We start from the raw sequence: 12215 nt of genomic DNA, 5'->3' as shown, positions 1-12215 counted from the left end.
CAGAGAGAGCCACATGTAGGAAAAGGCTTGTTAACAGCTGCCAGTCAGGTGTCAGTAGGGATTGCTCATTATTATTCAAGACTAGAGGCCCGGTGCATGAAAATTTGTGCATTGGGGGCAGGGGTGGGGGGTGCTCCCCTGGGGATCAGACCTAAGCTGGCAGTCAGACATTACTCTGGCAGCCCAGGGGGAGCAGGCCTAAGCTGTTAGTCAGACATCCTTAGCACTGCCACCACTGCTGTGCTGGCCAGCCAGGGGCCAGCTTCTGACTGAGCAGTACTCCCGCTGTGGAAGCATGCTGACCACCAGGGGTCAGCTCCTGCATTGAGCGTCTGCCTCCTGGTGGTCATACTCACCATAGCGACTGGTTGTTCTGCTGTTAGGGTCAATTTGCATATTACCCTTTTATTATATAGGATTAGTAATACAAGTGTTATTAATCAGGGGTACTTGGCAAACATCACCTAAAGCTGCCCCCCCGCCCAATTTTACTCAGTTGCATTCATTGCTTTAGTCGGTTTTTATTGAGTGCCCAGTATGTGCTGGTGTTGAAAAGTCAGGTCGGGTTAGGATATGCTGCTATGATAAACAGCCTCACTGTGCAATAACAGTAAAAAATGTTCATTTCTCACTCGGGCTACATGTCCATCAAAGGTTGTTGGAACCCTCCAGGCAGAGAAGCCACTGTCTGGAGCGTTGCCAGTCACCAGGGCAGAAGGAAGTGGACAGTGGTGAATCATGCACCATTCACGGCTCTTCTGCCCCAAGTGACACCTGCCTCGGCTGCCCACATTTACTTGACTGCATCCCACTTCAAGGGGGTGGGGACGTTCACATCTGCCAGGTGCCCAGGAGAAGGAGGACCAGATACCTGATGGCAGCGCTAATGACCCCACAGCCCGGCTTTAACCTAGAAGTCACCCTGCAAGTTGGTGTCACTTCCCCGGGACCCCGAGCAGCGATCTCTGTGATTTTGTAGATCAGATCTTTCCCGTTCATTCCTTCAAAGGTCAGAGAGGCGGCTCTTGTGCTCTGAGTGGTTTTTGTTTCGGGACCTCTGTTTCTGTTCCTCCTCTGTCCCACGGCAGCCCACGCCTTCCTCTCGCCGTGCTTCCGACACCACCCTGTAATGGTCCGTTTCCTCTTCAGCCGCCTCTCTAATTGCTATACGCCCCCGGCCAGCAGCGCTGGGCACAGAGCTGTCTGTAGAGCCAACCTGGGGAACTCTCAGTAGGGTGCGGGGGTGTCATGATTGGGTCTCAGTGGCTTGGTCCGTAACACCACCCAGCAATTCTTAGGAAACAGGGTGGCCCGCCGTCCATGCACTTCGGGGGCCCCGGGGTGTTGTCACATTTCAGGTGCTGTGGCTGGGGACCCCTGGGAGAACCTAGAGTGGCCACGCCCGGCTCTGAGCCTTCACAGGCCGGGCCGCTGTGGGCGTGAGGAATGGCTTCGTGGAAACCCTCGGTCCCCTTGACACAGACTTACCCCGTGAGTGTGGGCCTCTGAGAAGCTGAGCAGAGCGAGCTTGAGGATGTCCAGTCTCACGTGTCAGCTAATTCCTTAAAATGTCAGAGGTGCGCGCATCATATTTTTTTTGGTGTTTTTCTCCCTTGACAGATGCAGATGTTGGACAAATTTCCCATGGAAGGAGGACAGAAGGACCCCAAACAGCGGATCATCCCCTTCCTGCCAGGTGGGTGAGACGCAAACCCTGAGACGGGCCTGGGGGGATCCAGTGTTGCTCCCGGATCTCTCGGCGCGTCCTCCTTGGGGCACTGTCCCAGTGACCAGACACCTCACCTCTGGGAGCCTCAGTTTCTCCTACCTCTAAAATGGGAATAATGAAGCGCGTGAAGTTTTAAAACGAGTGGCATCTCTTATGGCTACTGTATCATTTTTCTGTTGTTCCTTAACAAATTGCCACCAGTTTAGCAGCTTAAAATGGCACCCACTCATTATCTCACAGTTCTTTCGGTCGGAGGTTGCAGAGGCCTCCGCTGGGTACTCTGTTTTAGGGTCTCACAAGGCAAAATCAAGGTCTTGTCCGGGCCCAGGTCTTACCTGGAGGATCGGGGGCAGACTTCAGTTCCTGCCGCTCCAGGACTGAGGTGCCCATGTCCTTGCTCATGTCAGCCAGGCTGCCTGCATCCCCGCACTGTGGCCCCTCCATCCTCGGCCGGCAGTGAGGCATCGAGTCTTTCTTGGGCTTTAAATGTCTCCGACTGCCCCCACAGAGGGAGCTGCCTGCTTTGAGGGACTCATGTCATTGCGTCGTCCCCACCTGACCGATGCAGGATAATCTTGTAAAGAAACGGTGGCCTGTAGAGATCCCATCGTAGTCACAGGCTCAGGGGTCAGGTGGGCCATCTTGGGAGGAGGGGAGCATTATAGAAATTCCACCTGCCTACCCATCACAGACTTTCTGATGCCAGGCACCACTCCAGGCACTGGGGAGGCATTAATGTAATACAGGCATGCATGCCCCTTTCCTCCTGAAAAAAATTCCTTACCAAAGGAGAAGCCTCAGGCCTCAGCTCAGAAAGTAGGGTATATCCCTCGCTGGTGTGGCTCCGTGGATAGAGCGTCGGCCTGCGGACTGAAGGGTCTCGGGTTGGATTCCAGACAGGGGCACGTACCTCGGTTGCAGGCTCCTCCCTGGCCCTGGTCGGGACACGTGCAGGAGGCAACCAATCGATGTGCCTCTCTCACATCGATGTTTCTCTCTCTTTCCTTCTCTCTTCCACTCTCTCTAAAAATCAATGGGAAATGTCTTCGGGTGAGGATTAACAAAAGAAAAGAAAGTGGGTTACACCCAAGCCAGTGTTATTGTCTCAGTAGCTACCCCTGGTTGGATGTCTGCTGTGCCAGGCGCTGGGCTAAGTACTTTACATTCATTACTTCATTTCGTCCTCAGAGCAACCTGGCAGGGTGGGCACTGCGTGCCCGTTTCTCAGCTGCACACACCGAGGCTCCGCCCCTCTGTTATCTTGGGTGAACTACCTCAGCACACGAAGTTCCATTTCTTCCTTTGCACGTGGAGATAATCATGGCACTCCAATAACAGAGCTGTCACGAGGGTGAGGTGCGAGCCTGGCACAGACCTGGCAGCAATCGGCACTCACCGTCATTTTTATGTACAGACCTTCAGCGAGTTGACACCACCCGAAATCACACGTGCTTCGAGCTGAAGGGACCCTTCCGATCTTCCTCGTTGCAGAAGAGGGAGCAGGCCCCTCAGTCGGGGAGACTCCCGGGTCACCCAGGCGCCCAGGCTCCCCTCCCCCCCCTCCAGGGTCCTGCCGTGGGCACAGGAGTGGGTTCTCCCAGATGCCGTCATGTCCAGTGGGCTTAGAGGCTGGGCAGAGGCGTTTGCCAGACCCCGTCCACTGGGAGGATCATGTGCCTAGAACAGCGAATGTTTTGGTTCCTCCGTGGGGAGAGAGTGCAATCACACTGGAATTTTCTTTCCTATTGGAGAAAACGCGGAGTGCCAGCCGCAGCAGCCAAGAGTCCGGGTTCCAGCCCTGTGACAGGCGGACGACACCCACCCCGTCCCCGCTGGGCCTCCGGGTCCCATCCATAAAACGGGGCGTGCCCCCTGCCTCACAGCTTCTCTCCCGGACACAGTAGGCTCTCAGTAAAGGCAGAAACAGGGTCCCGTGACATTCCTTCGGAATTTCTTGGTATTTCTTATCTTGGAGGCGTTACTTTTAAATGCTCAGCCTGAACACTCAAGTTGAACTGGGCTCTGAAATGTAGGTTTTTCTCGCCCCAGCCAGTGTGGCTCAGTGGAGAGAGCGTTGGCCCGTGGACTGAAAGATCCCAGGTTCCATTCCAGTCAAGGGCACGTGTCTTGGTTGCAGGCTCTGTCCCCGGCCCTGGTCCAGCACATGCAGGAGGCAGCCAGTCGATGTGTCTCTCACACTGATGTTTGTCTCTCTCTGTCTCTCCCCCTCCCTGCCACTCTCTAAATATCAATGGAAAAATATCCTCGGGTGAGGATTAACAACAAAAAATTAAATGTAGGTTTTTCTCCAGAGCAGTGAGTTATAAGTCTAACTGTCGGATGAAAGGCAAAACCAGCCCTGGAAAAGCTTCCCAGGACGGGGGAGAACGTGAGCCCACCCTCCCCCAAGCCCTGAAAGCTTTCGTGCTTACGTAATCCTCTTCCACCCACGAATTCATGAAAATGCTGCTCTCAGGGCCTCGGCCCCGTGTCCCCGCTCACGGCACCCACTGCAGCTTGGAGAGGTCCCGCTGGGCCCCAGGACGCCAGGGGCATCCCTTCCCAGGCCACCGCTTGGCTTTTCCTTGACGCCCGCCCGCCGGGGCGAGGGCAGGGACCTGCGGGAGAGGCGGCCCCTCTCCAGGGGTCACTTTCCTGCCAAGCCCGCCACATCAGCACAACAAAGCAAGTCTCCCGTGAGCACAAAGGCAGGGGGAGGGGGGCCGCCCTGTTCAGTCCTCCTCCCCGGCCGGAGCTGGGCCGGCCAACTTGGCAGAGGACGCAGCTTGAAAATTAAAAATTACAGTCTGGCCTGCTCCGCCGCGGAAAACAAAAGGCTGTTCTCTGCCCCAGCGCCCCGTCCGCCCCAGGCGGGCTGGCCTGCAGTGAGGGAGGGGTGCACGTTCGCCCTCTTCCCGGTGACTCAGCCCAGAAACACGTCACATCAGATGCAGACAAGGGGTCAGGCGCCCTCAGCCTTTCACCTAGGAGGTACCAGCCACAGACGTGCTGGTCACAGCCCTGCCCTGCGCCCGGCCCAAGCAGGAACTCCAGCTCTGCTGCCCATCCATGGCAACTTAGCCGGCGGGTGGCAGGTCTTAAGAAACAGAGCTGGGGCCCTAGCCTGTTTGGCTCAGTGGATAGCGCGTCGACCTGCGGACTGAAGGGTCCCAGGTTCAATTCCAGTCAAGGGCACATACCTAGGTTGCAGGCTCCATCCCTGGCCCTGGTCAGGGCTCATGCGGGAGGCAACCAATTCATGGGTCTCTTCTCAGATCAATGTTTCTCTCTGTGTGTCTCTCCCCCTCCCTTCCACTCTCTTTAAAAATCAATGGAAAAATATCCTTAGGTGAGGATTAACAGAAAAACAAAACAAGAAAACAGAAAAAAAGAAACAGCTGGGTGCAGAGTGTAATGCAGTGTCATCTAAAACAGTGGTTCTCAACCTTGGCTGCACATTAGAATCACCTGGGAATCTTTTTAAAATCCTGATTTCTGGGCCTCCTCCTCCAGAAATTCTGTTTGTTATGGGGTGGGGCCACAACATTAGTAACAAAGAAACAGAATTTTCCAAGAACTTATATTTTTGATATTTATTTTATATATTTAAATGCCATTTAACAAAGAAAAATCAACCAAAAAAATGAATTCGCGTGTCACCTCTGACACGCGTGTCATAGGTTCGCCATCACGGCGCTAAGCCCTGCGCTGGGTTGTATTGGAGATCGTCACCGTGAAGAGATGTGGCTGCCCATTTCCCAGGGCAGCACGATTAGCACGAGACTCCCCATCTCCCTCGCTGGCCACACATCTGACATGTGCCCAGAGACTCCTGTCCCACGGCCGCTGCACAGGGAGAGGAGTGAGGCCACTGTCATTGTGTCACACACACCCCCTCCCGGGGACACTGGCGGAGCCTGCGCCTGTCCTTAGCTGTCAGCCCCACGGTGAGGACACAAAGTCGGTCCCTATTGGTGCAGAGCCCACGCCTGCTGGGGAAGAAGACGTAAATCAATAGCGTGATGCGTGCTATCAGAAATGACAGGAGCTCTCAATCCGGTGAAGTGGGCCCCAGTTCCCCCCGGGGATGGTGGGTGAGGTTGGAATTTCCAGGCAGAGGGAAGGGGCAGAATCATGAGACAGCGTGGCGTGCTGGGCACGTAGGCGAGAGCAGAAAGAAGGTGGAGGAGGCAGGAGGAGGAAGGGAGCCTGAGCTGTTGGGTTAGGGCTTAGCTGCAGTTCACTGCACTTCCCAGGCAGCCTGAGAATCCCAGCGCTGGACAGAGGACCTCAGGCCCTCCGGTCTACCTTCCTTCTCCACCAGGCAGGAGCGCCTTCCTTCCACGGATTGGTCCCCGCCTCCTTTAACTCATCAGAACATTCCACCGGGCCCCCCTCCCCCAGCCTTTGCACTAGAACTGTGAGCCAGGCTTTGGGGGACCACGCCTGGGGTCATCAGGCCCCAGGGGGCAGTGATGACAGCCAGGGGTGTGGGTACCACTCTGGCCTATCAGAGGCATGCACCTCACACCCTCTAGTTTGCCGCGAGCTGGTCGCCGCTCCCTGCCAATGCCATGTGTGCTTTCATTCTCTGCAGGCAAAATCCTCTTCCGACGAAGCCACATCCGGGACGTGGCCGTCAAACGCCTGATACCAATCGATGAATACTGCAAGGTAAGCCTGAGAGCTGCCAACTTCCCCTGCCTGCGTCTGCCCTGTGGGCAGGTTTTTTTCTTTTCCTTTCCTGGCTATAAGATGCTTATTATGAAAATCTGTACAGTTGAAAGGAATATAAAGAAATTAGAAAAAAACAACCATCCGTGATCTTTCAACTCAGAGGCAACAAGGATGAAGGTTTGTCCATATTTTCAGAGCACATGCCCAGGTTGTAGGCTTGATTCCCAGTAGGGGGCGTGCAGGAGACAGTTAATCATTGATTCTCTCATCATGGATGTTTCTATCCCTTTCTCCCTCTCCCTTCCTCTCTCTGAAATCAATAAAAACATATTTTTTAAAAAAGAAAATAATTCTACTCACAGTAACATCGAAAAGAATAAGCTACTTAGGAATAAATTAACAGAAGAAGTTCGAGGTTTGTGCACTGAAATTATAGAACATTGCTGAGCAGAAGCAGCTCTGAGTGAATGGAGAGATGTGCCATATTAGGGAATAGAAGCCTCAGTAGTGTTAAAATGGCAGTTCTCCCCCATTGCTCTACAGAGTCAATACAATCCCTGTAAAAAATCCTAGTAGATGTTTTTTGTAGAAATTAACAAATTGATCCTAAAGTGTATGGGGAAATGCAAGGGACCCAAAATAGCAAAAACAGTCTTGAAAAAGAACAAGCCCAGTGACTTAGTGGTTGAGTGTCGACCTATGATCCAAGAGGTCACAGTTCGATTCCTGGTCAGGGCACATGCCCGGGTTGCGGGCTCGACCCCCAGTGTGGGGCGTGCAGGAGGCAGCCCATCAATGATTCTCTCTCATCGTTGATGTTTCTATCTCTCCCTCTCTGCCGGGAGCCGGTCCATCCTTGCTGTTTCAAGGGACCTGGCATATATGGCATACGGTTCTTAATATGTTTGCTCACCTTCTTGGCGCTGTGTTTTAACCAAGGTCACCTCTCCGAGAAAGGTTGAATCCCCAGGTAGGGATTTTCCCCTGAAATTAGGGAGGGAATAAAACCCCTCAACTAAGTGCCAGGCGGGTAATTAATCCCTTTAACTACGAACAATCATGCTTAAGCTACATAATCTTTTCTCCCTGGAATGGAGACAAGAAACGCCCTAACCTTTGTAATAGAGATTGATAGGATTGAATCAACTGGTATAAATACAGTTGTAACAAGACAGAAAGACTCAGAACTCAGGAGACAGAATTCAGAAGACAGAACCTACACGGAGCCTAGAGACAGAAGAACTTCGCTGGCGAGAGCATGCCAGAGGATCCTGGAGAGGGACTGGCCTCAGAGCCTAGAGACAGAGCCTAGCGGGAGAACATGGCAAGGGATCCTGGACTGAACCTGACTACAGAGATTGGCAGGAGAACCTGACTGGAACCTGGACACTGAACCTGACTGGAGAGCCTGGACAGAACCTGGCTGGAGAACCTAGCGAGGAACATGGCTACAGAACCTCGCTGGAGATCCGAAGCAGAACCTCTCTGGAGATCCGGGCTAGAGATCCTGGCTAGGTTGCTGATCAACTGAACGCTGTCTCCGTGACATTCCTTCTTCGCCGACTCCGTCCACGCCTTTGGGGAAACCCTGGACCCGCTGGGGCTGGACCCCGGCATATGGCGCCCGAACAGGGACCCCTAGGTAAGCGCCCCGCACTCGGGACGGATCGGACTCCACCGTAGGAAGAAGGTGGATAGTCTTCGCCGACTCCGTCCACACCTTTGGGAACCCCTGGAACAGGATTCCCCTAGGTAAGCCCCCCTCCCCCATTGAGAACCCCCACACTCGGGATGGATCAGACTCCACCGTAGGAAGAGGGTGGATAGTCTTCGCCGAATCCGTCCACACCTTTGGGAACCCCTGGAACAGGATTCCCTTAGGTAAGCCCCCCCGCATTGAGAACCCCACACTCGGGACGGATAGGACTCCACCAGGGTGCTACAGACCCCCCTATAGAGGATAAGTAGGGTAAGAAGGTGGATAGTACAGAACTTAGATTGAGAAGATGTGCCATACTGAGTCCAAAGAAAGAAGACTCTGTATTGATCTTTAGATTAAGAAGATGTGCCATACTGAGTCTAAAGAAAAAAGACTCTGTATTGATCTTTTAACATATATGCTTGTTAGCAGAGGAATTAAGGTTACTCCCAGTCAGACAGAACATTTTATACAAGAAATACGTCCATGCTTTTCTGAGGAAGGAAAGGTGCCGGAAAGGTAAATGTAGAGGCATGGGAGAAGGTAGGCCCAAGGAGCCTTATCCTTAACCCCACTGCAGCCTTTCCACCTCGGAAAAGTGCAGGATTGGCAAGCTCTCCCTGGGATGATAGATCAGGACTCAGGCAATAGCAGAAAGTGCCAATCCTACTCTTAAAATGGATACAAGAGAGCATTTCAGGTTTTTCTTTTTAATGCTTGCTTTTAAAAAATAAAAAAGGGGGAATTTGCCGGGAGCCGGTCCATCCTTGCTGTTTCAAGGGACCTGGCATATATGGCATACGGTTCTTAATATGTTTGCTCACCTTCTTGGCGCTGTGTTTTAACCAAGGTCACCTCTCCGAGAAAGGTTGAATCCCCAGGTAGGGATTTTCCCCTGAAATTAGGGAGGGAATAAAACCCCTCAACTAAGTGCCAGGCGGGTAATTAATCCCTTTAACTACGAACAATCATGCTTAAGCTACATAATCTTTTCTCCCTGGAATGGAGACAAGAAACGCCCTAACCTTTGTAATAGAGATTGATAGGATTGAATCAACTGGTATAAATACAGTTGTAACAAGACAGAAAGACTCAGAACTCAGGAGACAGAATTCAGAAGACAGAACCTACACGGAGCCTAGAGACAGAAGAACTTCGCTGGCGAGAGCATGCCAGAGGATCCTGGAGAGGGACTGGCCTCAGAGCCTAGAGACAGAGCCTAGCGGGAGAACATGGCAAGGGATCCTGGACTGAACCTGACTACAGAGATTGGCAGGAGAACCTGACTGGAACCTGGACACTGAACCTGACTGGAGAGCCTGGACAGAACCTGGCTGGAGAACCTAGCGAGGAACATGGCTACAGAACCTCGCTGGAGATCCGAAGCAGAACCTCTCTGGAGATCCGGGCTAGAGATCCTGGCTAGGTTGCTGATCAACTGAACGCTGTCTCCGTGTCATTCCTTCTTCGCCGACTCCGTCCACGCCTTTGGGGACCCCTGGACCCGCTGGGGTTGGACCCCGGCACCTCTCTCTTCCTCTCTGAAATCAATAAAAATATTTTAAAAAAAAAAAAAAAAAAGTAAGAACGAAATTCGAGGCCTAAACTTCCTACAACGCTGCAGTAATCGAGACTGTGGTGCTGTCAGGAGGATCGGCATACAGTCAGTGGAACAGAATTGAGAGTCTAAATTCTTAAAAATTTATAGGCAACTGGTTTGCAGCAAAGGCACCACGAAATTCAATAGGAAAGAATAATCTTCTTAACAGTGTGGGTTAATGTGATATCCATATGCAAAAAAGCAGGAAGTTGGACCCTTACCTCACGTCATGCAGACAGCATCAACTCACAGTGGATCACAGACCTAAACATAAGAGCGAAAACTATAAAACTTCTGGAAGGAAATAGGAGAAAACCTTCATGACCTTAGTTTAGGCAAAGAGTTCTTAGATGTGACACCAAAAGACAAAAATGGATAAATTTACAAACTTCTGTACTTCAGTGCCATGAAGCAAATGAGATGTGCCACAAGTTAGGAGAAAATGTTTACAAATCCTATTATCTGATAAGGGACTTGTATTGAGACGAGATAACGAACTCTTGCAACTCCTAATAAAAAGACAACCCAGCTTATAAATGGACAAAAGCCTTGAATAGAAGGAAGCTATCCAGTGGTTAATAAGCACGAGAAAAGGGGTTCCGCATCATTAGTCATTCGGGCAACACAAAATAAAACCATAGGAGATACCTGCACAGCCACTAGACGGGCCGTAATCAGCAAGACAGACAAGACCGGGAGTGACTGAGGCGCAGAAACTGGAGCCTTCGTTCTGTGGGAAGCCACTTTGAAAAACAGCTTGTCAGTTTCTTCAGAAGGGAAATTTATCACATGACCCCCCCTAGGTGTGTCCTCCAGAGAATGAAAAACTTATATCTCCAAGGAGACTTGGATGCAAATGTTCCCAGCAGTATTAATCCCTGGTAACCCACAACTGGATGCAATCCAAATGTCCATCATTAGGTGACTAGATAAGACGCAGTGAAATACAGATAAAATGTTGCAAAGTGGGTGAGTCTCAAAAAACATGACGCTCAGTGGGAAAAGCCTAAATGCGGAAGAGTGCAGAGTGTATGACTTCATTCGTGTGAAATGTGCAGAGAAGGCAAAATGGGGGAGACGAGAGAGCGATCGGTGGTTTCCTGGGCTGGGCGGTGGAAGTGGAGACCCGTTGGGAATGAGGTTGAGGGAAGTTTTTGAGGTGATGGGAGGTCCTAAAACTAGACTGTGGTGATGGTTGCACAACTCTGTAATTTACTAAATATCACTGAATTTAGCGTGCTTATAGCGGGTGGTTTTTATGGTACATAAATTATACTTAAATTGGGGCTCAGCCCGTCTGGTTTCCCAGATGACCTAATAAATTTATAATCCCTTACCAAAAAAAATTTTTTTAATAAATAATAATAAAAATTTTAAAAATGTGAAGGGGGGCAGGGAAGGGATCGATCCCCGCTCGTGGCCAGAGACGTCGTGGGAGGGTAGACAGTCACTCTCGATTGCCTATCTGCTCTTTGCCAGTCACGACCTCGTTTCATCTCTCTGGAGCCTGGACAAGTAGGTTTTATTGTTCCGTCGCGTAGATGAGGAGACGGAGGCCCAGCAGAGTTACTCACAGTCCCAGTATTGGCAGGTTTGGGCGATGAATCGGGCGGACCTTTTAGGCCTTCGCACTCACATACCACTCGCGGCCTCTCTAGAAAGTGAAAATTCAAGAGGCCAAAATATTTAAGCATGTATTTCATAGAGGCCGATATGCTCCGACTCCACTCTCCTTGGGAAGGGGTTGGGGGTGGGGGAGAGGGACAGGGACAGTCACTCGGGTGCAAGGACACTCCTCCCAGCTCAGAGACAAGTTCCCCCTCTTTTCGTCTTTGGACCCTTGAGCCACCTCGAATAGCCGGGAAGCTCCAGCTGGTACCCTCCCACGAAACTGGTCTCCGAGCCCAGCGTGCACTCTCCTGCTGCTCCCCCAGCCCACCCAGCTTCTCTCCGGAGTCCCGGTTCCCTCACCCAGGGCGTCAGGAGCTCCGGACATTTGATTTGGGAAAGGAAGTGTAGAATCCGGAAGCGGTGAGGGATAGCAGCAGCTGCCTGCATCGGACTGATGCTGGGGCCCAACCGAGATCACGAATTCGCCGCGACCCACCGCAGGGCAGAAACTGCTGTTCTGGGAGCCACGTGGAAGTTACCGCCCCCGGCTGTTGATGCCGTGTAAGAGGCAGGGCCGATATTTTGGGATTTTGGTTTTGGCCAAATTCCCTGGGCTGGGCTGCAAGGGAACTGCCCTCCTGGAAGGAGGTGAAACTGTCCCTTTTGTCACAAGGTCTGCGAAGTCTGCATGGGCTTTCCCATAGCATTTGGTATCTGTTAATGCCATTGCTGTCAGCTGACTGAAGCCAACTCGATCTGTCACCGTTGCCTTCATTGACTAGAAGTGGGTGGTCTCCGGTAGGTCAAGGTGGATGAGGGCTGTAGATGTTGCAACAGCCAGCTGCCAGGTGTAGCTCACGATGGAAGAAACGCTCTGCTCCACCAGACCTATTAGGAAG

The 12215-nt window shown here is 51.9% G+C and overlaps 1 protein-coding gene across 2 annotated transcripts in view; it reads left to right on the top strand.

Moving 5' to 3' along the window:
- The window catches only part of SH3PXD2B (SH3 and PX domains 2B), a 90167-nt gene that overhangs the window by 40461 nt on the left and 37491 nt on the right, over nt 1–12215 (top strand). For both annotated transcript variants that reach the window (XR_009453129.1, XM_059699193.1), the window contains exons 3-4: nt 1621–1696; nt 6327–6403. Coding sequence is in view for 1 of the 2 variants with exons in the window: in XM_059699193.1 (XP_059555176.1) it covers nt 1621–1696; nt 6327–6403 (153 nt within the window). In the remaining variant the exon portion in view is untranslated. The remainder of the gene's footprint in view (nt 1–1620; nt 1697–6326; nt 6404–12215) is intronic.

Source organism: Myotis daubentonii, chromosome 5 (genome assembly GCF_963259705.1).
Source record: "Myotis daubentonii chromosome 5, mMyoDau2.1, whole genome shotgun sequence".
In the NCBI taxonomy this organism is placed as follows: Eukaryota; Metazoa; Chordata; class Mammalia; order Chiroptera; family Vespertilionidae; genus Myotis; species Myotis daubentonii.
Note: the sequence above shows the minus strand (reverse complement) of the source record. Positions and strands in the feature narration are given on the sequence as shown.